Source organism: Myotis nattereri (assembly GCF_964212035.1).
Source record: "Myotis nattereri genome assembly, chromosome: 15".
In the NCBI taxonomy this organism is placed as follows: Eukaryota; Metazoa; Chordata; class Mammalia; order Chiroptera; family Vespertilionidae; genus Myotis; species Myotis nattereri.
The window spans coordinates 26,518,110-26,541,712 of NC_138090.1; the positions used below are offsets into that span (position 1 = coordinate 26,518,110).

At 44.0% G+C, this 23,603-nt stretch overlaps 1 protein-coding gene across 1 annotated transcript in view; it reads left to right on the plus strand.

The window, feature by feature from the left end:
- Nucleotides 1-22,926, plus strand: part of USP10 (ubiquitin specific peptidase 10) — a gene marked incomplete at its 5' end in the record, with an annotated part of 63,170 nt that extends 40,244 nt beyond the window's left edge. Inside the window, 10 exon segments of the mRNA XM_081107968.1 lie at nt 6,796-6,887; nt 7,377-7,486; nt 7,904-7,959; nt 8,192-8,295; nt 9,155-9,254; nt 10,158-10,335; nt 13,242-13,407; nt 18,031-18,175; nt 19,883-19,948; nt 21,900-22,926. Of these exon segments, the coding sequence (XP_080964094.1) occupies nt 6,796-6,887; nt 7,377-7,486; nt 7,904-7,959; nt 8,192-8,295; nt 9,155-9,254; nt 10,158-10,335; nt 13,242-13,407; nt 18,031-18,175; nt 19,883-19,948; nt 21,900-22,087 (1,205 nt within the window). The 3' untranslated portion in view covers nt 22,088-22,926.
- Between the last annotated feature and the right edge of the window lie 677 nt (nt 22,927-23,603).

Sequence of the window (23,603 nt, forward strand, 5' to 3'; positions counted from 1 at the left end):
CTGCAAGTCACGAATAATTGACTTTTGAATTATAGAAATAGGATTCATTCATTTTAACAGATTCAATAATAGTGACGGGTGATGACAGGAATTAGAATGGTCTTGCATCTGTGCTATTTTACTAGGAGGGAGAAGAGGAGAAGTGCACCGACAAACTTCATCAGAAGTTAGTCTGTCTCAGTTTGGGGTTATTGAAATTATTTGGGCAAATTGTGATAGAATGTACAATATGTTACAAAAATGAACCTTTAAATTATTTGGATATTTGGTCTTAAAAGAAAATCCTAGTCAGTAAGAAAATTGTAATTTTTACAATATTGCAATCTTTTTGAAATGGAACTTTATTAATATATGTTGGCAGAACTTAATTTTAAGGAACTTAAGCTAACATTTCTTCTTGGAGTACTGACAATTGTACTCTAAAACTTTTCCATAAATTAATATTAGTGCAGCGGTTCTCAACCTGTGGGTCACGACCATCGGAAAACACATATAGCATATCAGATATTTACATTACGATTCATAACAGTAGCAAAATTACAGTTATGAAGTAGCAATGAAAATAATTTTATGGTTGGGGGTCACCATAACATGAGGAACTGTATTCAAGGGTCGCAGCATTAGGAAGGTTGAGAACCTATTAGTGCTTTATCCTATATAATAAAACCCTAATATGCAAATCAACTGAACAGCAAAATGACCAGTCACTATGACGTGCACTAGCTCAATGCAGGAGCTGCCCCCTGGTGGTCAGTGCACTCCCCCGGGCGTGGGGGTGCTGGGGGCTCAGCTAGAAGCCAGGCTCACGGCTGGTGTGGTGGTGGGAGCCTCTCCCGCCTCTGAGGCAGTGCTAAGGAGCAGCGAGCCCAGCTTCTGGCTGGCTAGCACAGCAGTGGTGGCAGGAGCCTCTCCTGCCTCTGCAGCAACGCTAAGGACCCCTCAGGGATGTCTGCCTGCTGACTTAGGCCTGCTCCCCGCAAAGGTCCTGGACTGCAAGAGGGTGCAGGCCAGGCTGAGGGAGCCCCCCCTTTCCGCCCCACCCCCACCCCCACCCCCCAGTACGCGGATGTCATGCACTGGGCCTCTAGTTTTCTAATAAGGATTATGTAGTGTCTGTAATGAGCTGACAACCCTGCTAGGAGTTTTCTGTACTTGTGTTACATTATCACACAGTAGCTTCCCCCATGTCTGATCATGGTAGAGTCTGTTACAGGTGAGGAAGGAGTGAAGTCATCTGCTCCAGAGTGTAAAATGAATGAAGTGGCAGAGCCAGGGTGTGAACCCCAGTGTCTGGTTTATCTTCCTGGACCCTTGCCCTTGCCTTTGCCTGCTTTTCCCCAGGGGTCCTCCTGGGGGCTTTCTGAACTGTGTGATAGAATGACCTTTAAAGTGTACTGGATCATTTCTGTCCAGTTGGAATGCAGCCATTTACCATAACCAATAACTTCAGTCTCCAGATGGTTAATTCATCCCATGCTACTGTCTAATACAGGGGTGGAGAACGTCCAAATCGTGGGTCATATAAGGCCCGTGAAATCTGGCTTGGCCCTGCCAAGGCATTAGGGGTGAGTTAATTAAAAGTTTGACCAAATATAGCAGGCTAATTTTTAAATTTGGTATGGCCCATGAATGATGTGATAAGTATCCAAGTGACCCTTGGCAGGAAAAAGTTTCCCCATTCCTGGTCTAATATGTACTTACAGTATGCCATTCACTATCTAGGTCAGTGAGTAACAATTGGCCTTGCCTTGAGAGTTGTCTACGGAATAAGATAGGAAAGGAACAGATGTCAGCTCTTATTAGCAGAAAGAGAAGGAATCATTTGCAAAAGATGAGGAGGAGACTTGATGTAGCCAATAGGGATGACACTATCAGGTTAGTGACAGGCCATGAAGTCCTGTTACCCAGGACGGGGAAGACTCAGCTGAGTACTTAGCAGTGTGAAGTGTTGTCTATAATGAGCTGTCTATTTAGGGATGGAGCTACACCCCCCACCCCCCTACAAGGTAGCCACTGATAGTGTCTGTTGCTAGGGAGATACAGTGTGTAACTTAGATGCCTTCAAGGAAGACTGTTTCCATTTGTTAGCCAATCTTACTTTGAGAGTGGTGTTTAGGATCTCTGGAAGATAGTACTAACAGAATGGTTATGTATTTTAGCTTATGGAAGACTTGCCACAGTAGAGAAAATTTTTCTAGAATAACAGCTTAATCATTAAGGAAACTCTAGATTGTTCAGTGTTTCTATTTCCTAAATCTGTAAAGACTTGTTAATCTACATTAATGAATATTGTACCAGAAGGCTTAAAGAATGCTAAAGACTTAAGAATAAACTAGTTTTGTACATTTACTAATGAATCCTGTGGTTCTACATTGTTTCAGAGTTTTGCCTTTTTAATTTTATAGATATATAATAGAGGCCCCGTGCACAGATTCGTGCACCGTTGGGGTCCCTTGGCCTGGGATGAGCCCTCTCGCAATCAGGGACCCCTTGGGGGATGTCGGAGATCCGGTTTCGGTCCGATCCCCACAGGCCAAGCTGAGTGATCCCACCGGTGCACGAATCTGTGCACCGGGCCTCTAGTATGCATATAAGATTTTTGGTTAATCTCTTTCCGCCCTCCCCCCTGCCTCCCTTTCCTCTGAGATTCATCAGTCTGTTTCATGTTTCCATGCCTGTGCGTTGAGCTTCTGCCCCCTCGTGGTCAGTGTGCATCATAACGAACAGTAGAACTGTTGCTTAGGCATATATATATACATATTTTTTTAAATATATTTTATTGATTTTTTACAGAGAGGAAGGGAGAGAGATCGAGAGTTAGAAACATCGATGAGAGAGAAACATCGATCAGCTGCCTGCTGCACACTCCCTACTGGGGATGTGCCTGCAACCAAGGTACATACCCTTGACTAGAACCTGGGACCTTTGAGTCCACAGGCTAACGCTCTATCCACTGAGCCAAACCGGTTAGGGCTATATATATTTATATAGACTAGAGGCCCGTGCACTGGTGGGGTCCCTTGGCCTGGCCTGCGTGGATTGGGCCGAAACCTGCTCTCCGACATCCCCCAAGAGGCCCTGGGTTGTGAGAGGGTGCAGACAGGCCAGGCCGGGCCAAAGGACCCAACTGGTGCACAATTAGGGCTGGGGAGGGACGGCGGGAGGGTTCCAGGGAGTGCCCGGCCCATCTTGCCCAGTCCCATTCGGCCGGACCCCAGCAGCAAGCTAACCTACTGGTCGGAGCATCTGTCCCCTGGTGGTCAGTGTGCGTCATAGCGAGATTGGTCAAATGGTCGCTTAGGCTTTTATATATATAGAGGTCTACTTGGAATGTTCTGTCACTTGCAGTTATTGAAGAAACCACTAGGTGATGCTAAGAGACTTGAATTTCATATTGTGGAAGATCTACAGTGAAATGGCTTTTTTACCTGCTTGCTCCTTAAAATACACAAACCCAAAGTAATGGGCAGAAGTTGGCATCAGTTAAGGGGAGGGTTGATTAGAAACTAAAGATTTCTATCCAACCAATACATGCTGTTTCCCAGCTGAACGTTGGAAAGAAGTCAGCTAGTAGTCAATTTTAAGTTGGATCTGTTCTCTTAATTCCATAGGGTTTGAATGTCTCATTCTCCAGGGGTGCAGATTATACTGGGTGTGTGGCTTAGTTAAGAACATAAGAGGAGATGGCTTTTCAGTGGAGCTGAGAGCAGTTCTTAATGTTTTTGTACCTGCTTCCTTTTTCAGAGTGGAGTTAGCCTTGTCATAAATGATTTTTTTGTTTAACAAGATGTGAATTTAGAGTACTTTTGATTATCTATAAATATATTGGTTATTTTGTGTTTTGAGTCTATTATAACAGTTGACATGGAAGGGAAGTTTTAGATCTTTCATACCTGTCCCTGGCCATTTTTTTTCCATTTTCCCCCAGTGTGTCTGTATTGAATAGGAATTAATGTCATCAAGCCCCTTCTCCACCTCCCTCTTGGACCTTCACCCCAAACCCTCACCCTAGAAGACTTCGCTTCCTATGCCCTTGAGACCCTGAAACCTGCTTCTGCCCCGTCTACTAGTTCAAATTCCCTGTCCTTCTGGATCACTGTTAAGGGTTCTCCTGGCCTGTCGCGTAGACTTGGTGCTGCTTCTCTTGCTGCATGTGTTGTCAGAGTGCACACTTCCAGCCCAAGCTGCAGGGGCCTGTGTGTGTGTTAAGTATAGAGATGTACTTGCTGGTCTGTGATTGTAAGTGTACTATTTACTGGTGTCATCTGAATACCTCTTCTCAGCACCTCTAAAAAGTAAACTCATTATCTCATCACAGCACAGAACAAAAAGTCATCCACTCATCCTGTTGTATTTCTTCTGTGGGTAGAAGGCTCTATTATCCCAGCTGGGGACGTGCTTCTGGTATCAGCTGCCATTTGTTGTCCTTAGCCCTGGCTGCCTCAGGGTTTATCCAGTCCTTGGGTTGGGCTGAGCATCTCCTCCACTGACCCTTTTCAGCTTCGCCTGCCCTGTGATGTCCCTCCCTCCCTGGCTGCGAGCTCTCCTGCAGCAGGGCCGCGCTCAGCCATTTCCACCTCTCCATCTCCGTGCCTCCAGCAGTTGGTGCCCAGACAGGGCTCTGCCAAGGGCAGCATGGCGTTTAACAGAGGTCCCGGGTTAGGCAGTTGATTTTGAGTCTTACAGTTCTGTAAAAACTTAATTGGTTCTAGATATAAAAATACCATGACAAAGATTTATAGGTGTCATGCTGGATGTTCATTTGGGATTGATGCTTATTTGAAAATGCAGGGGTTTTTGTAGTGTTTATATTAAGTAATTTCCATTCTGGGCACACATTGGAAATTATGACTGCTGTGATAATATGGCTCTAAGACAAGATGTAAAAATCTGTTGTAAGTAGATCTTAACCTGTGGAGAAAAGTTAGTATCTGAAACCTTAGAGCAGGGGTCCTCAAACTTTTTAAACAGGGGGCCAGTTCACTGTCCCTCAGACCGTTGGAGGGCCGGACTATAGTTTAAAAAAAAAAACTATGAACAAATTCCTATGCACACTGCACATATCTAATTTTGAAGTAAAAAACCAAAACGGGAACAAATACAATATTTGTATTTGCATGTGGCCTGCGGGCCGTAGTTTGAGGACCCCCGCCTTAGAGTCAAAAGATTTTAAAGTGGAACCCGTTGTCTCCTGAGAAGAAAGAGCCCAGCCTCTGGAGTCAGGTAGACCCAGGTCCACGTGTCAGTTCAGTTATGTGACCTACACCAGTTACCTGACCCCTCAGCCTCAGTTTTCTCATCTGTAAAATGGGAGTGATGCTGCTGTCTGCTTGATAGGGCTAAGATGCTTATGAATAATACAGATAAAACAGCACAGTGTCTGCCGCATAACGGCTGCTGTCTGTGCTGGGTGTTACCACATGGAGGCCCCTGGTTCAATTCTGTAAATGATCCATTACTCGTAGAAGGCACAGTACTGTTCCCTGTAGTAAGAGAGGTGAGAAGCGTTTTGCAAGCTTAGTCTAATTGAACAGATTCCATTGGGTTCTCTTGAGCCTGTAATGGTTTCCTTTTTATAAAAGGGAAAATTATTCCCTGTGCTTCCTCAATTAGAGGAAAGAGGGCATTTACTCTCACAGGAGGGATGGAGGGAGTGTGTTGACGTTAGAATTTTGCAAATTCGTTCCTTCATTTAATGCTTAAGTCTGGACCAGCCAGTCCAACTGTGTTTTAGAAAAAGCTTCTTTTGTTTGAGCAGTGCCTTGGAGGGATGCTGCCATAAATGTATGGCCACCTGTGCTTTCTTTCCGGGTGCACAACGTAAAAGTGAAGGGAGGCTGTGTGGTCTGGCCATACCCAGACTATGCATTTCAGGTGCTGGATGTGTTACCTTGCTCCTGTGTGATCACAGGCAACCACTTAACCTTTCAGGGCCTCAATTTCCTTATTGGTGAAAGGGGATAGTGATGGTACTCCTGGATTAATAAGGATTAAGTACAGCCAGTTAACATGTAAATTGTAAAGCACTTGCTAAGTGTAGACAGTGTCCATAAATTGTAGCTGTCACTGTTACAAGTTTCATAAGACATTTCTGAAAAAAATAATATTTAAAGCATTTAATTTTAAAAATCATTACAGCATTGTAGAAGGATGGCATTTACAGCCATCTATGAAGCAGAGTGATGTCCATGGGTGAAATCCGAGGATAAGAAGCTTATTTTCTAAATGGAATAAGGGAATTCCCGTGTACAAAACAGTCCCTAAATTCGACTTCTAATGAAAAATACAATTCAGTTAGTAGAAGATGGTAGTCCCCAAAAAAACAGTAATTGAGCACCCACTGTGATGTGTTGTGTGCTGGAGTAGTTGCTGGTGATTCATTCAGACATGAAGGAGACTCAGGCTCTGCATGGAAACCCCTTTATAGCCAGGGTCTCCAAGACCACGCTGTTACCAAGGCAGGCCTAACTCAGTCTTTAAGAGAAAAGCCTGTCTTTTTAAAATCCTCTAATACTGACATTTGTTTCTTATTAAAATAGTTCTCATGCTTCCTAGTTATATTCCCACAAGAAGACAAATGTTGGTGTTTGGGAGAAATCTTTTTAAAAATTTTAATCATTAAGTAATGTACATGATGTTGAATGGAGTGAAACTTTAATCCTGTATGCCTTTTCTTTGGATATGTGTGGTATTGGAGGGGTTTTGGACACTCTCCCAGATAGAGCATAAGAATTTACTTCAATGTTACTCACTAGATGTCATTAACTTCTTAAATATGCTTCTTTACTCTTTCAGAGTTATTGGAGAATGTAACCCTAATACATAAACCAGTTTCATTGCAACCCCGTGGACTGATCAACAAAGGAAACTGGTGCTACATTAATGCTGTATCCTTCTTAGATGCTGTCCCAAGGCCGACTTACTACAGTTTTCTCATCCTCAGCCTCCATGGGGCATCTACCCTAAATTTTGAATCCAGAAACGTGGTTCCTTAGTTTGCCTACCTTGCTTCAAAACAGTGTTATTCCTCATGCTCCAGAAAGATTTGTTGATCTGGTAATGACAGAATCAGGCAAGTTTTATTCTTAGTAGAGTGGTCCCAAATACTAGGGAAGAGTGACCATTTACAAATGGAAATTTTGTTTTCATTGATTTATCTTGGTTGAGCCAAGTGCTGATCGCAGAGTAAACCCTTAAGTGGGTATCAAAGGCCATTACCCCCGTGATGATTTGGTTTATTCTCTTTTGTGTTTACATATCTAAGTTGTTTAGTGTCCTTGGCTTATTTAGTTTTATGTGCTCTTGTGCTTGATGTGCCTTTTGGAAATTTAGTGTCTGTTTCATTTCCTTTACACTTCCTTACTGCCAATATTTAGACACTGCAGGCACTGGTTGCTTGCCCTCCGATGTATCACCTGATGAAGTTCATTCCTCTGTATTCAAAAGTGCAAAGACCTTGTACTTCAACACCCATGATAGACAGCTTGTAAGTAAGGTGCTTAAAAATCTATTGAAGGGGAGTGAGTTTTTCCCTCTCTGATTATTAGAATTCAAATAGTTTAGCAAAGTTTTTGATTTCCTGCAAATGAGCCCTATGCTATTTAAAAAAAATTTAGTATTCATGATATTGTATGGAAGTTAACCAGAAATGGAATTGAAGCATTGTTTATCTGTTTTCTTTAGAGTCTGTGAAATAAATTTTAGTGTTTACTAGCTTATCACTTAAAATATACCAAAAGCTTATATAGAAAAGATTTAAGAACTGTCTAGCTGTTATAGCATTGGTTGCCTAAAATTTGCTATCTTCATACTAATTAATATTCTACTTAGCCATCAAGGCTTTTTAATAAGAGCATTTCTTATAAAATAATGTACTTCTAACATTTTCCCCCCTCGTGTTTAGTGTTCGGCTAATGAATGAGTTTACTAATATGCCAGTACCTCCAAAACCCAGACAAGGTGAGTAAAATGAGCTCTTCTGATGTATTACATATTGGGAGCTTGAAGTCAGATGACTGAATTTGATAAATTCAGTCTTATTGGGAAGAAAATTTTTTTAAAAATAGATGTTACTATACCTACGCTATTTTCAGCATTGGGTGGGTGTGGGAGGGAGTTTTGATGATTTTGCTTTTTGTCATTTTTAGGCTTCCTTTTTGTTATGAAAATCTATGTTCTGTTTCCATTGCAGCTCTTGGGGATAAAATCGTGAGGGATATCCGCCCTGGAGCTGCCTTTGAACCCACATATATTTATAGACTCCTGACAGTCATCAAGTCGAGCCTGTCTGAAAAGGTTTGGGACTCCTCTAACGTAGCCACTGGAGTGTTGCCTTTTACTCCATTTTGTGCCTTAACTGTTGCTTATTCAGGGCTTGCCCTCTGTGTAAGTGCTGTGATTGGTGGGTATGTTCAGTAGATTTAGGCTTGTTATGGAGTCAGCTGCTTGGATTAATTTAAAGAGGTTGGTGATAATCACAATCAGAACCAACTCACGTATCATTTACTGTGCACCAAGTACTGTTGTAAGTTCTTCCGTATATTAACTTACTTAACCCTGTGAGGAAAGTATGATTATTCTCTCCTTGTTACGCTTGAGAAGAGTGAAGTCATTGCTTAAGGTCACACAACTTATACATGGCAGAGCACGGCTTTAGCTTCAGCTCCTTAATCCCTGTCCTGCACTGCCACTCAGGTCCAAAGGAGGCATTTGGGGCTGCTGATTTCATGATTCCCAGTGTAAATGAGAGTCCTAGGCTTGTGTAGGGAGGTGGCCCTGGACAACTAGTTCTTGTTCTTCTATTTCATTTAACAAAACACCAACTTTTAAATAACTTTTCTTATAAAAGCGATTGCATATTTATTGTAGAAAATTTCATAAATACAGAAAAGCATAATAAAAAAAACCCCATTAGTTCCATCACTTAAGGATAATTGTTTAATCTGTCTCTCCTTTCCTCCGTCTTCCCCTCCCCCATCTCAGCTGTCCAAAGAAAAACTCACATGTTTCAGGGGGAAATACTTTACATGAGAATGTGTTGAAAATTTAAGAGGAAGCATAGTTTGAATATGCAGGTAATTACATTCCCTGCAGGTCTTAGATAGTGATCATAGTAATCGGTTGGAATTAATGTGGTTACATTTGCCCTTTTCAGGGTCGACAAGAAGATGCCGAGGAATACTTGGGCTTCATTCTAAATGGACTTCATGAGGAAATGTTGAACCTAAAGAAACTTCTCTCACCAAATAATGATAGTAGGTTATGATATATTTGCTACAAAAATGTGTGAGAACAGTTTCTTAAGAATTATTTATTTTATTTTATTTTTAATTCTCACCCAAGGATAGTTTTTTCCGTTGATTTTTAGAGAGAGAGTGGGAGGAAGGAGTCGGGGGAGAGACAGAAAGATACATGGATTAGTTGCTTCCTGTATGCACTCCAACCGGGGCTAGGGATTGAACCTGCATCCCAGGTATATGCCCATAATTGGGAATCGAACTGTGACTACCTGGTGCATAGGTCCAACCTCAATCACTCAGCACACTGCCTGGGCTGTTGTGTTTGTTCTTGGTGTAGAGAAGCGGTTCTCAGCCTGTGGGTCATGAACAATGAAAATACATCCTGCATATCAGATATTTACATTACGATTCACAACAGTAGCAAAATTACAGTTATGAAGTAGCAACGAAAATAATTTTATGGTTGGGGGTCATCACAACATGAACTGTATTAAAGGGTCGCGGCATTAGGAAGGTTGAGAACCACTGGGTAGAGTCTTGATGTAGAACACAACCTGATTTTGTTCTTTTTTTTTTTTTTTTTAAATATATTTTATTGATTTTTTACAGACAGGAAGGGAGAGGGATAGAGAGTTAGAAACATCGATGAGAGAGAAACATCGATCAGCTGCCTCCTGCACACCCCCTACTGGGGATGTGCCTGCAACCAAGGTACATGTCCTTGACCGGAATCGAACCTGGGACCCTTGAGTCCACAGGCTGACGCTCTATCCACTGAGCCAACCCGGTTAGGGCCTGATTTTGTTCTTAAGACTACAAATGACAAATCTGTGTAGGTGATGTCTGTAGAACTTTTTTTATTTTAATGTTTTTGCTGTTCTTGTGAAGAGTATCCTAAGCAGACTGTCTGTTTTCCAGAACTTCCTATTTCCAATGGACCCAAAAGCTACTCAGTTAATGAGGAAGAGCAGGAAGAACCAGGTGAAGGAAGTGAGGACGAATGGGAGCAAGTGGGCCCCAGAAATAAGACTTCAGTCACTCGCCAGGCGGACTTCGTTCAGACCCCAATCACTGGCATTTTTGGGGGACACATCAGGTTCATGTTTTTCTGGAATATTTTAGTATTTGCCTTTTTCATGGTTCGGAGATTTTGCTAAAGTGGGGAGGTGTAAGACTTGTCCTAAGACATTTTGACTTGCTGGTTTCCCTCTACACTTCTGTGTACTCTCCTCTTGGACTTCTAACACTTCTCTTGCCAGGCACCACTGCTTTCATCCTACCCATTGTGGCCTTTCGGCAGAGGGTGTTATACCCCATGGACCTGTCTGCCCCCCCCCCCCCCCCCCCCCCCCCCCGCTCCTGACTCCCCTCCATCAACATTTACATTCCCTCAGCCCAGCTGTTCACAGCTAGGTTGGAAGGGAAGAGAAGAAATTATGTATCTGATTGGAGGAATTGTAGGCACTGGACCAAGTGAGTTAAAAGTTAAGGGAATGTAGGAGAGCTACTTCTACATAAAGGAGGGCATGTGACCTCGCCTGGAATACCTGGCACCTCCTGTGCCCCAGTTCCCTAAACCAGCTGCTTTACATGCATTCACCAAATCTCCCTAAAAGGCTTTTATTTACATACGTCAGCCAGTCAGTACTGATGTGATGTTGAATTCAATACGACTCGGATGTACAGGGAGATTTACTCATCCGGTCTAAAAGGACCTCATTATAGCACATTTCCTCCCTGAAGGCCTCATAGCAGAGCCTACCAGGGTGGTGTTTTAGTGAGACTCTTAGCCTTTCGTTGTCCCAAATGCTGTGTATCCACAAGAAATAACACCCTTTCCAGGCATCAAGGGTTAGTTCAATCTCTCCCTGCTCTGGAACAACTTAGATTGAATACCTTTCAACAGGCTAATGAAAACCTCAGAAAAGACGCACTGACTCCTCACAAGCTAGTCAGTGATGCTGGAGGACTGGATTTAGTAGCCAGTCGTGCCATGTGACCTTGAACAAGTCACTGCTGTGCCCTTTGCCGCGAATTACTTCCAGGGCCCCTTTCTGTTCTGGAGTCTCTCCCGTGTCAGCCTGTGGCCAGGTGCGCTCTGGGGAATGCCCAACCTCTGATCGCTGCTGCTGTAACTTGTTTTTGCCAGATACGGCTCCTTGGGTTGGGCCTTGTTGGGAGAAGAGAGCAGGGGTCCAGGTCTGTGAACAGCCGTGAGAAGAGGCCGAGTGTGACCTGAGCTCTCCATTAGACCAGCAGCCTGATGTTAGCATTCTTAGGACACTCACTTAGGGATGGGAGAGAGGGTGATGTGTGGACAGAGCATCATGTTTTTGCCCAGGTGTAGTATCAGAATTACAGTGCCACCGATGGCCAACATACCCAGGTTCCCAAATTTGTCGGAGAATGAATCATGGGAAAAGCCAGAATCCACTTTGCGGCATGTCTGGCTTAGCCTGAATGGCTCTGCCGTGGTCACTCGCCTCAGCCTCTGGGTTCTTTGTGTTGAAATTGGTTATTGATACGTCTTTTTGAAAAATGGCAAAGGAAAGAAGAGGAATTGCTTCTTATAATTTAGGAACTTTTTTTTAGGATGCATAGCAGCCATCGTTAAGTATGATTCTCTATTCAAACAAGTTGAAAGGTTTTCTTCTAAAATTCACCCTGTTCTGGTGGCTTTTCAGTTTCCACAGAAAGAATCTTTTTTTGTTTGTTTGTTTTTTAAATCTTTACTGTTGAAAGTTTTCCATATATTCCCTCAGAAAGAATCTTTCTCCACCCTTTTCCCCCCGGATGCTTTTGATAAACTCTAGGCCCTTTGAACCAAGAGACCACTTCTTGATTTCTTCCCTAACTTTAATTAGTGGTTTTCCCACTACTCCTCTTCGGAACCAAGGGAGGGGAGGAGTGTGGACATGCTTCCTCAGACTGTGTTGGGAAAGCAGTGTATGAAAATCGAACCCTAAGCAGAAAAGCTTTCAGCTCACTCTTCATGCATCTGCTCTAAGAAGTCTGAATATCTAGCCACACCCATTTTATTCTCTCTATAAACTAGGTCACTCAGGCTGCAGAAATAGAATCCCTTGTTGAACTCTTGGAATGTTTCCTTGCTGAGGCTAAATGACAGATGGGCCCAACACACCATTTTTACTCAGAAAAACTTAGAAAAAGAAAAATGAAATGAAAAACCAGCTAAGAAAACAAGGTTGAATTGGCAGCCTTCTTCTTGAGGGAGGTAGCCCTGTTTCCTGGAATGTTAACTTGTTTTTTATTATATGCACCCTGCTCCTCTTCTTTGTAAGTCATTTTTATAGGGGAAAATGCCATTAAAAATATTCTGTTTACCTTGAGGTTTCCTCTCTTTTATTAGAGCAGGCTGTGATACTTTGAGAAAATAAAATGTGTCAGCATTTTGAGGCCATGCTAGATAGTCACATTTATTAACTGGTGTATTATATAAAATGTGGAGAGGAGGTGAAGGAGTTTGAAGGTGAAATATGTTTTCTTCAGAGCCCTTGAATAGGAAATTGTCAACTGCTGGATTTAGTTGCTAGAAATAGTTAGGAGGTGGCAGTCAGCAGAATTATTATTTTTTTGTTGTTAATCCTCACCCGAGGATATTTTTTCATTGATTTTAAGAGAGAGTGGAATGGAGGGGGAGAGAAACATCGACGTGAGAGTGACACATTGATTGGTTGCCTCCCGCATACACCCGACCAGGGCTGGGGATCAAGCGGCACCTAGGAGGTGCCCTTGACCAGAATCGAACCAGGCACCTTTTAGTCCATGGGCTGACGCTCTATTCTCTTAGCCAAACTGACTAGGGCCAGAATTATTTTTAAATTCAGTATATTTTTGGCTTTTCTGTTCTCTCTGGTCTTCTGAAGGTGATATTGAATAATCTCATTTTCAGTGTTTATTCCTCTCTCCTGTTGGATAATTTTAAGAGAAAGTGGGAAGGAGTGGTCTCTTAAGTTTTTTGTTTTTGTTTTCAATTCTTAGGTCTGTGGTTTACCAGCAGAGTTCAAAAGAATCTGCCACCTTGCAGCCATTTTTCACGCTGCAGTTGGATATCCAGTCTGACAAGATCCGTACCGTCCAGGATGCATTGGAAAGCTTGGTGGCAAGAGAATCTGTCCAAGGTTATACCACAAAAACCAAACAAGAGGTATATTCACAGTTGATCCTGAACCTGTCTACCAAGGCACTCGGGTATGGTGGAAAGAACACAGAATTAGGAATGAGGACAGGTGGATTTGAGTTCAGCCTCTTAAATCAGTTGCTTAACTTTTTTGGACTGAGATTTTTCACATTTTTAGATGAAATGGTTGAAACAGATGATCCTAACAATCTCCTTTAGCTCTGAGTCATGTAGCACAAGGTAACGGTCTTGCAGATTATTTATCCCGAGTTGTGTTTAATTTTCTGGCTATCTAATCATGGTACCACAAAGTCATTGCTACCCCTATCAGAGGCTGATGGCTTGTTTACATTCCTGATATCTTAGAGCACAGTTTCATGAGATTAGTCAGGACATAAAAGAGATTCATAGCACATCTGTTTTGAATTTGATTGTAGATCTTCCAGGACATTGAAGTAGAGGAAGTCATTGTTCTAGTGGCGGAGACACAGATTGTGGCTCAGTGTGGTGCACCTGTCAGCTCGATCTGGAGAGATGGGTAGATTCTGCTCTTTGAGGGCTTCCTAGTTCCTGGCTGTCCAGATGTGCCAGTTTATGCCTGTTTCCAGCTCTTCAGTTGAGAATGTCTTCTCCATTATTGTCTTAAATTGTGGCAGTGAATTCATACACATTTGTTGGGAAATGACTGCAGGCTAGTGGGGGGCAGTGCTTTTTTGAACAGTTTGTAGAATTCCTGTGAAGCTTGATTGAAATAATAGTGTGTAGTGACTGCAAGGTGAAGAATGACGTCCCACTGTAGAAAACGTGTCAGATCCTTGCATAGCCAAGGTGAGCATACCCTTGCCTTGCGACTTGTGACCTGAGTGAAGAACAGAAGTAGGATGTGTTTTTCTGGGGACTTCAGTGCCTCTGGGGTCTCCTGCATTGATTGGTGAAGCCAGCTCTTGGGGGATTTGCAGAAACTATGCCTAATCCTTTACCATATTTTCTGATTCCTTCTCCTGGGCAGTTTTGTTTAAAATTAAAAGTGGTGGAAGCCAGTGTCAAAATCTTGGCAGTTGGCTTTGTGAATAAGCTAAGCAGATTCTAGTGGTGGGACTTAATAGAAGAGAAAGCTAGGGGGTACTTGTTTCAGGGAGGTTGCTTTGTGTGGCAGGAATGTGAACTTGGTTGTGGGGACTGTCCACAGCTTGTTCTCTGGCAGCTGTGACTCCAGAGTTGGATGCACTGTCCTGGCCACTGGGCTACTCTTCCTGTGCTCTTCTTTGAGCCAGCTGTGCAGGTCTGCCTACTCGTCCTGCTGCGGGGGCTGTCCCTGGGCTGTCGGGAAAGCCCTTTGTGATGTATCTATTGTTCCCTCTGTTACTTCTGCTGCAATTAAACTTGGAGTTTGGGGAGGAGGTGGAATGGGAGGTATGAATTGAGATAGAGGTGGTTATTGGCCTATTGTCAGAGAGTGTTAAGGAACGATGATTTGTTCTGGGTAGCAGGCTGAGAGGAAGGATTCAAGAAAGAAGTGATGTTTTGGCAGAGCCTTGAAGGTTAAAAAGAACACTTCTAGCTGTTCTAGCTCCATGGTCATGATGGTGTGTGGTTATCAGATAAGAGAACACTCAGAAAAGCAGATATTTGAGGAAGGAACATTTTGGACAACTTGTGATATCTGTAAAGAGCAAATAACACAATTTCTGGAATGTGGTTTTTTAAACTTTTTAAAATATCAAGTTGGTGTTTAAAAAAATAAAGTTTTTATTGATGAGAGAGAAAGAGAGAGAGAGAGAGAGAGAGAGAGAGAGAGAGAGAGAGAGAGGGAGAGAAGAAAGGGAGAGGGAGAGGAAGAGAAACATCGATGACATCAGTCAGCTGCCTCCTGTATGCTGCCGCTGGGGATTGAACCCGCAACCTGGGCATGTGCCCTGACCATGAATTGAACTGGTGACTTTTTGGTCCTTGGGATGACACTCAACCAACTGAGCCACTCTGGCGAAGCCCAAGTTTAATTTTATTATACTTTTAGATCAAATGTCTGTGGGTGGGGGGGAAGGGGGGACGGAGACGCAGGATGATGGTCCATGGGAAAATGTGATTAGGGTCTGCTTTTGTTGAGTGACAAGAAAGTATGCCTTCATTTGTCTGGAAACCCAAAAAACACATTTAAGAATTTCAGATTAACCATCCAGTGAACTGCTTGAGGCTTAACCAGTTAACTGCCATGTGTCCAAAATGGAAACCATCCCCACACGCCACAATTTAAAAATATTTTTTTTAAAAAATATATTTTTATTGATTTCAGAGAGGAAGGGAGAGGAAGATAGAAACATCAGTGATGAGAGAGAATCATCGATTGGCTGCCTCCTCCACGCCCCCTACTGGGGATCGAGCCCCACAACTTGGGCATGTGCCCTTGGTTGGAATCGAACCTGGGACCCTTCAGTCCATAGGCCAATGCTCTACCCACTGAGCAAAACCAGCTAGGGCATGCCACGATATTTTGAATTTAATTGCATCTATAGATGCTTATGGTGCACAAAAGGTTAAGGTAAAAATGACAGGTCACCACACTGAGAAGCATCCCAGAGATACTTCAATCCAGCTCTCCCAGTTCTCAGGTGAGGAATCCAGAGCCATCATTCCTAGTTTCAACTGTTGAGCTGTGGTCACGCTTTTCATTCAGTCACAGATTTTCATTCAATCACAGATTCTGTTAGATACAGAAACACTAGAATACAAAGACACACGGTGGGCATGTTATCTGTTCTTAAAGAGTTTATAAGTATAGAGAACAATAAAGGAGTGAAGTATTATTTGTGAAGTTGCATTTTAATAAGCATTCATTAGACCTGTGAAAGTATATATTAAGTTGCATTTAATGAAAAGCATTTATTAGAAGCTATGAAAGGGTTAGAATAAGTAGTTTTAGGGTTAAAGCATCTGATTCAAGAAACATATCAGCCTCAGTTTTATCAACACTATGAGAGTTATTAAAAAACAAGCTAATCCTATCTAATAAAAGAGAGACATGGTAATTAGCGTACGTCCGCTACCCTTCCCATTGGCTAATCAGCACAATATGCAAATTAACTGCCAGCCAAGATGGCAGCCAGGCAGCTTGAAGCTAACATGAGGCTTGCTTGCTTCAGTGACGGAGGAAACTAACGTTCCCCGCCTGCCTTGCCGCCCTCTGAGCTTGCAGTTTGAAACATTGTTACAAATATAGAAGCTAAACAAAACCCCAGAAACCTGCTTTCAGCCTGCTGGGATCTCAGAGCTGGAGTTGATACAGTGTTTCGATTATAGAACCCAAACAAACCAGTTACCTGCTTTCAGCAGCAGAGGCCTCAGAGCTGGAGCCAGAGCTAAAGCTGGCCCAGAATAAAAAAAGAAAAAGAAAAAAAGGAGCAGTTGGGAGCTTCAGTCACCCGCCAGCCTGAAAACAGCCCTCAGCCCCTCACCCAGACTGGCCAGGCACCCCAGTGGGGACTCCCACACTGATCCAGGACACCCTTCAGGGCAAACCAGCCGGCCCCCACCCGTGCACCAGGCCTCTATCCTATATAGTAAAAGGGTAAAAGGGTAATATGCCTCCCAGCACTGGGATCAGCGGAGCCGTGAGGCCTCCCAGCACCGGGATCAGCGGAACTGAGAGGCCTCCTGGCACCGGGATCAGTGTGACAGGGGCAGCGCCCAAACCCCCTGATCGCCCTGAGGCTCTGTGTGTGACAGGGGGCGGGGCCACAACCTACCTATTCGCCCTGCTCTGTTCGTGACAGGGGAAGGCGCCCCAACCCCCAGATCAGCCCTGCTCTGTGCCTGATAGGGGGGGAGCTCCCCAACACCCTGATTGCCCTGCAGCTGTGTGTGTGACAGGGTGCGGTGCCCCAACCCCCTGATCGGCCCTGTTCTGTGTGTGACAGGGGGCAGTGCCCCAACCCCCCGATTGGCCCTGCTCTTTGCGTGACGGGAGGTGGCGCCGCAACCTCCCCATCGACCCTGACTTGAGTGTGACAGGGGGCGGTGCCCCAACCCCCTAATCGGCCCTACCCTGAGCATGACTGAGGGTGGCATGGCAACCTCCCGATCCGCCCTGCTCTGTGCATGACAGGGGGCGGCGCCCCAACTCCCCAATTGGCCCTGCTCTGAGCCCGACCAGGGGCTGCACCTAGGGATTGGGCCTGCCCTCTGCCACCGGGAGCAGGCCTAAGCCAGCAGGTCGTTATCTCCCGAGGGGTCCCAGACTGCGAGAGGGCACAGGCCGGGCTGAGGGACCCCCCCTCCCCCCAGAGTGCACAAATTTTTTTGCACCGGGCCTCTAGTAAATATATAATTCAAGGTACCACTAAGTTAGCTTTTTTATGGTTATGCCAATTTGTCATTAGTGCCACAGAGCAAAGATTGTTAACATGAGTTCACAGATGGGCTCAGGTACCCAAGGGATCCTCTGCAGTGGTATTTACAAAGATATATGCATTTTTCTAAGAAGGACACCAGTAGATTTCTAAGGTGTTGAAAATATCTCACAACCCCAGAAATGTCCAGAAGCTTTGCCATGTACTGTAAGGAGTCGGCCCTCGGAGGTCTTTGAGTGGAAGGGGCGTGGCCTCTGCTGCCTGGAGTCAGGTGGCCGCTGGACCTGTGTGCTTTGTGTCCCAGGTGGAGATTAGCCGGAGGGTGACCCTGGAAAAGCTTCCTCCTGTCCTCGTGCTGCACCTGAAACGATTTGTTTACGAGAAGACTGGCGGATGTCAGAAGCTCATAAAAAATATTGAATATCCTGTGGACTTGGAAATTAGTAAAGGTGAGAAATATGTAAGGCAACAGTGTTTATGGTGACAGTACTCCTGGAAACCAGTGGGCATTTGACACATGAGCATTTCTGAAGAAGGTCAAGATGAAGGAATTTCTTGACTTTTAATAGACCTTTTTTCAAATTCTCATTAAAATGGCTTTTTAAAAATAAAGGCAAAAATAAAATATCTTACTAGATTAGAAAAAATAGGTTTTATCCATCAAAATGAGTATCAATTTATAGTTTAATGGTACAAAACAATTTTTCTTATACTATGTATTAACTGTGTGCATCAGCCTGGCTAAATGGGCTTTTTTTAGTGAATTGGGAATGTTCCCTATTCTGGGGGTTTCTCTGACCCGGTTGCGGTAACATACCTTTTAGGTTTGTGTGTTGCCACTAGTCTCCATCAGGTAACCTGGGCTTAGCAGCAGCGGCACATTCTTGGCAAAAGCACCAGGCTCAGGTTGTCTTGCTACAAGTACAGCTTGAAGCAGCTTTCCTTGAAAGCTTTAGAATTGCTGAAAAATGTTTTCTGATAATAAAGCTTGATCAGGAGCAACACAAGTTAGAGGTGATTCTCAAAATAATCGGAGTGGCTGAAAAACAGGAAAGAGGACGGGATGGCATCTCTGGGTCGGGAAGAGCCCCGGGTCCCTGTCACCTTTCTTCCCTCCCCTCCCTCCCCACAGCACGGCACCCACTTGCCCTGTATTTTGGGCCAGATGACTCAGGAACTGGTGGGTGGCAGCCTTATGCTTATGATCGGCTTCTACTACCCCAGGGATGTTCCATTTCTTCCTGTGGCTGAAAATTTCGACTCCTGTGCCAGTTTATGGTCCTCCCCTCCTCTCATAGTGAGCTGCTTCATTCCTAGGCAGCATGTTTTTCTGATCCCATCTGAGGACCAGAACAGGGAAGAAACTCCAGCGGAGAATCACATACTGGGTCATCGTCCCAGTCTGCATGGCTTTCAGGAAACAGCCAACAGTCCAACAGGCGTCCTCTGACCCACTCTTGCACCTTCCCTCACCCCCAAATTAACCACCTAGATGGACTGACTTGTGTGGTTTCCTACAGATTTTATTTGCATGGCGTTTCTTGTTACATGTATTTTTATATCAGCTGCCACCTCAGATGCTTTCTAGAAAGAGAAATGATAGAGTTGAGAAATAGAGAAGGAGCCAGTAATCTCCAGGTGAACTCTTCCCAGCATCTGAGTGGCACTTCTATAAAGGGGAACTGGGTGCTTTAAGGCAAGAGACCTGGCCTGCACCAGCTGGTAGTTGGAACCTCTGTGGAGAAGCCATGTACTGTTGTGTAATTGAAGTTTTGTGGCCTGACTCCCATGTGAAATATTTTGCTGCCTGGGTTTTCCAGGACTGTTATGGTTTTGTTTTGTTTTTGCTTATAAGTGGGCAACCCACCCCCCCTCACTTTTTAGAACATCTGCTTTTAAGGGGTTCCTAGCATGAGCTTAATAGTTTCAGCATATTGCTCATATTTCTTTGATGGGTTGGTTGCTGATTATGTCTTTTACTACACTGCACAGCTAATTTCGTGGGCCACTTTTTATGCAAATAAAGGATAGAGTTTTGTTTCCCTGGTCTACCAGTTAGTTCTGTGAGTGGAGACTTGTTAGTCTTTGCTTCTGTTACTCTGAGACTCTGTGTAAGTGCTTTTATAGATTGGAGCTGTTGATATTTTGTTTTTCAGAGCTGCTTTCTCCAGGAGTTAAAAATAAGAATTTTAAATGCCACAGAACCTATAGACTATTTGCAGGTAAGTAAATTTGTACACTAATTCCCTATTAAAGCAATGATAAAAGGGTTTCTACTCAGGCACAATTTTGCCATAATGCCATTTAACATAAAGAATAGATTTCACTATTGGTATTGCTATGGAACTTTTAAGTCAAGAAATCATTTGAAAATGTGTATTTTACCTGAAATTTGGTGCTTGGAATTTGACAAAATACCCTCTTGGCTCTAAACTGAGCCCAACATAAGACCTTGTTTGACATGATCGTTTCTGTCTCTGAGACGGAGGAGTAGGTTTAGGCCGCCAGCCTGGCACTTTGAGAATGTGACCTTTTCCTGCTGCCGTGTGGTACCTGTGGTACATGGTGCTTGGAGTGGCTGTGACACGGAGTCACCCAGCTGGGTTAGGAGTCCCAAACTCTTCATATGGCACTGTCAGGTGTGCATGAGAAGGTGGCCTGAGCTCACATGCTTCTCAGTCAGGCACAGGAATCCCCCTCTAGGGTGGGTAAGGGGGGTGCTGGACAGCCCTGTCCCAGAACCGGGAGCCTAGAGCTCCCTGTGGTTCCAGCTTGTCTTCTAGGCTTTTTACCCATTCTTTCTCTTCTATAGCCTGAGTCTCTTGTGCCTTGGAAGCTTTGTATCTCTTTTGATAGTTATTTGCAACAGTTGTGTTTGCTTTTCTGGCTGTCTTTATTAGTGTTTTCTAGCTTCTTTGTCATCCTTCCTTTTGTATTGCCTTCGGTGAGGTGGGTGCTGTGAGTCATCATGGAAGATATTTCATAGAAAACTTAGGATTCTCATTTTTTCATGTAATATAGCATATTCCTATATCAAAATCAGTTCCATGAAAATTCTCATCCTATATAATAAAAGGCTAATATGCAAATTGACCGAACAGCAGAACAACTGGTCACTATGATGTGCACTGACCACCAGGGGGCAGATGCTCAACGCAGGAGCTGCCCCTTGGTAAGTGTGCTCCCATAGGAGGAGCACTGCTCAGCCAGAAGCTGGGCTCACGGCTGCAGGTGGTGTCAGGAGCCTCTGCCACCTCCACAGTAGTCAGACATCCCCTGAGGGCTCCCAGACTGCGAGAGGGCGCAGGTCAGGCTGAGGACTCTCCCCTCCCCCAGTTCATGAATTTCCTGCACCGGGCCTCTAGTAATATAATTCACTAATTCCTTCTAGTGGGTATTTAGGTTTTTCCATTTTTTCATTGTTATAGAATCTGTGTCTTTTAGAACAGTCTCAAAGTGGTCTTGGCTAGATCAAGGGCATGAACTTTTTGTAGGTCTCTGGGTGTGTTTTCAGATGTTGATTACTTTATACTGTGGCTCTGTGGGGGTGTCTTTCATGTTCTAATTTCCAGCGTTCTCTCTAAAGTATTAAATATTCAGCTGGCCGATGCCCTAACCGGTTTGGCTCAGTGGATAGAGCGTAGGCCTGCAGACTCAAGGGTCCCAGGTTCGTTTCCGGTCAAGGGCATGTACCTTGGTTGCGGGCACATCCCCAGTGGGGAGTGTGCAAGAGGCAGCTGATTATTGTTTCTCTCTCATTGATGTTTCTAACTCTTTATCCCTCTCCCTTCCTCTCTGTAAAAAATCAATAAAATATATTATAAACAAACAAACAAACAAACAAACAAATATTCAGCTGGCCGATAACCTTTGCCTAAAGGGCTGACAAATGGAACAACCCTATTTTATCAGGATTTGTTTTATTGTTTGTGATGTATTGAATATTTAAAAGATGTTAAGATGTACGTGTATATCTTTTTATTGTAAATTGTTTTAAGGTCTTTGTGTTTGAATAAACTGCCTTGTGTCATTAAGTTCTCTCTCTCCCACCTATTTTGGTAAGTGTCTCACAAGACAGAGTTTTGGAGGTAGTCTGATTTTTGGTGGGTGTGTTTATGCTGTTGGTGTGCAGTGCTTGTCTCACTGGGTCCCCCACCGGGCCCTCTCTTCCAGTGGTCTACCATCACGGCAGCAGTGCGACGGGTGGTCACTACACGACGGACGTCTTCCAGATTGGTCTGAATGGCTGGCTGCGCATCGATGACCAGATGGTCAAGGTGATTAACCAATACCAGGTGGTGAAGCCCGCTGCAGACCGCACAGCCTACCTCCTCTATTACCGCCGAGTGGACCTGCTGTAGCCGCCTGTGCACTGTGTGTGCCGACACCTGCTTGTAGAACCAACTCTCACTGACTTCTTTCCTCTCTTTAGTGGCTCTTTAGAGAGAAACTCTTCCTCCCTTTTGCAAAAATGGGCTAGAATGAAAAGGAGATGCCTTGGGTTTGTGCACAACATAGTTTATGGTGTCTTCTAACTTCCAAATCAAATCACTTGGCTGAAACAGACTGTCGCTTGATTTAAGAAAATACACAAAAATCCATAATTTTGAAATAATGCTGATTGCTGAGTTGGAGGGGAACTTGCCTTTGATTTCCAGTCTGATTGCTTAGTAGGATGAATTCTGCACCAGCAACGACACTTGTAAATTTGTGAAAATGAATTTTATCTTTCCTTAAAAAATGAATTTTTTAATCCATCACACTTTCTTCCCCCACCCTTTAATTTTTGATAAATGATAAAAATGAGCCGGTTATTGGAGAAGAAATAGTTCTTCAAAAAAAATAAACACAAAGAATGAGTTGCTGGTTTCTAATAGGAAAAAACAACACATTTTAATAATTGTGTGACGAGAAACTGCTTACTTACACATTACAGATCAAATATTTGGAGTTAAGGTGTTAGTCACATAGATGGGTGATTGTAACTTTATTGCCATGAAAAGATTTCAAATTGCATTCATGCTTCTGTGTACACATAATGAAATAATGGGCAAAATAATGAAGATTGATCTCAAGTCCATTCTGTTTACTTTTGCTGCCTGCTCTTCTCTAATGCCGCGTCTCCAGTTGTACACAGTTTAGTGATGCCTAGGATATCAAGTTGTCGCCCATCAATAAAAATCACTAAGTTGGTCTGACACTGTGCTTGGTGTTTCTTTGACTGAGTGCCTTTTCCAGTGATGGGGATGCAGGCTCTTGGATCAGCTGACGTGTGTGAGAGAGACGCGCCAAGACAGTCTGTGCTTGGTTAATGTTTCCCAAGTGAGAACTGGATGGGTAAATGGGATTGGATCTTCGGATAGCAGAAAAGGGGAGGTGAAGTCTCCCTCAGTTGTTTCTGTGCTGTGTCTAACCCCCCCCAGTCTGTCCCTCCACCACCACCCCCCCCCACCCCCCGTCTACTGCATTATCAGCGTCACCAAAGTGGTGGGTTTTGATGGGCCTAGCATCTTTTGTATGCCACTGGGGCATCTTAACACCGGATGCCACCCTTGCATCGTGGAAAGGAAGCCTTCCTAGACCGAAGAGGTGGAGAGGAGGGATGGCCACACTCGGGCCACCCCCGCGGCTCTTGTGCCACTAGTGCCACGCTTTCGCCATGCAAACAAGTCATAGAAATGTCCTTGGATCTCCAGACAAGCAGTTGTACATGGTCTGAGCCTGCTTCCCAAGCTCTTCCTCCTGCCACCTGGTGTTCCCAGTCGTAGCCTGTGCACCTCCCACGTTCAGAGCTTGCAGTCCTATCACTGGCCACGCGGCCTACTCACCCTGTTGTGACCCTACTCCGATTCACTCGGCCAACTTACAAGTCCTGTA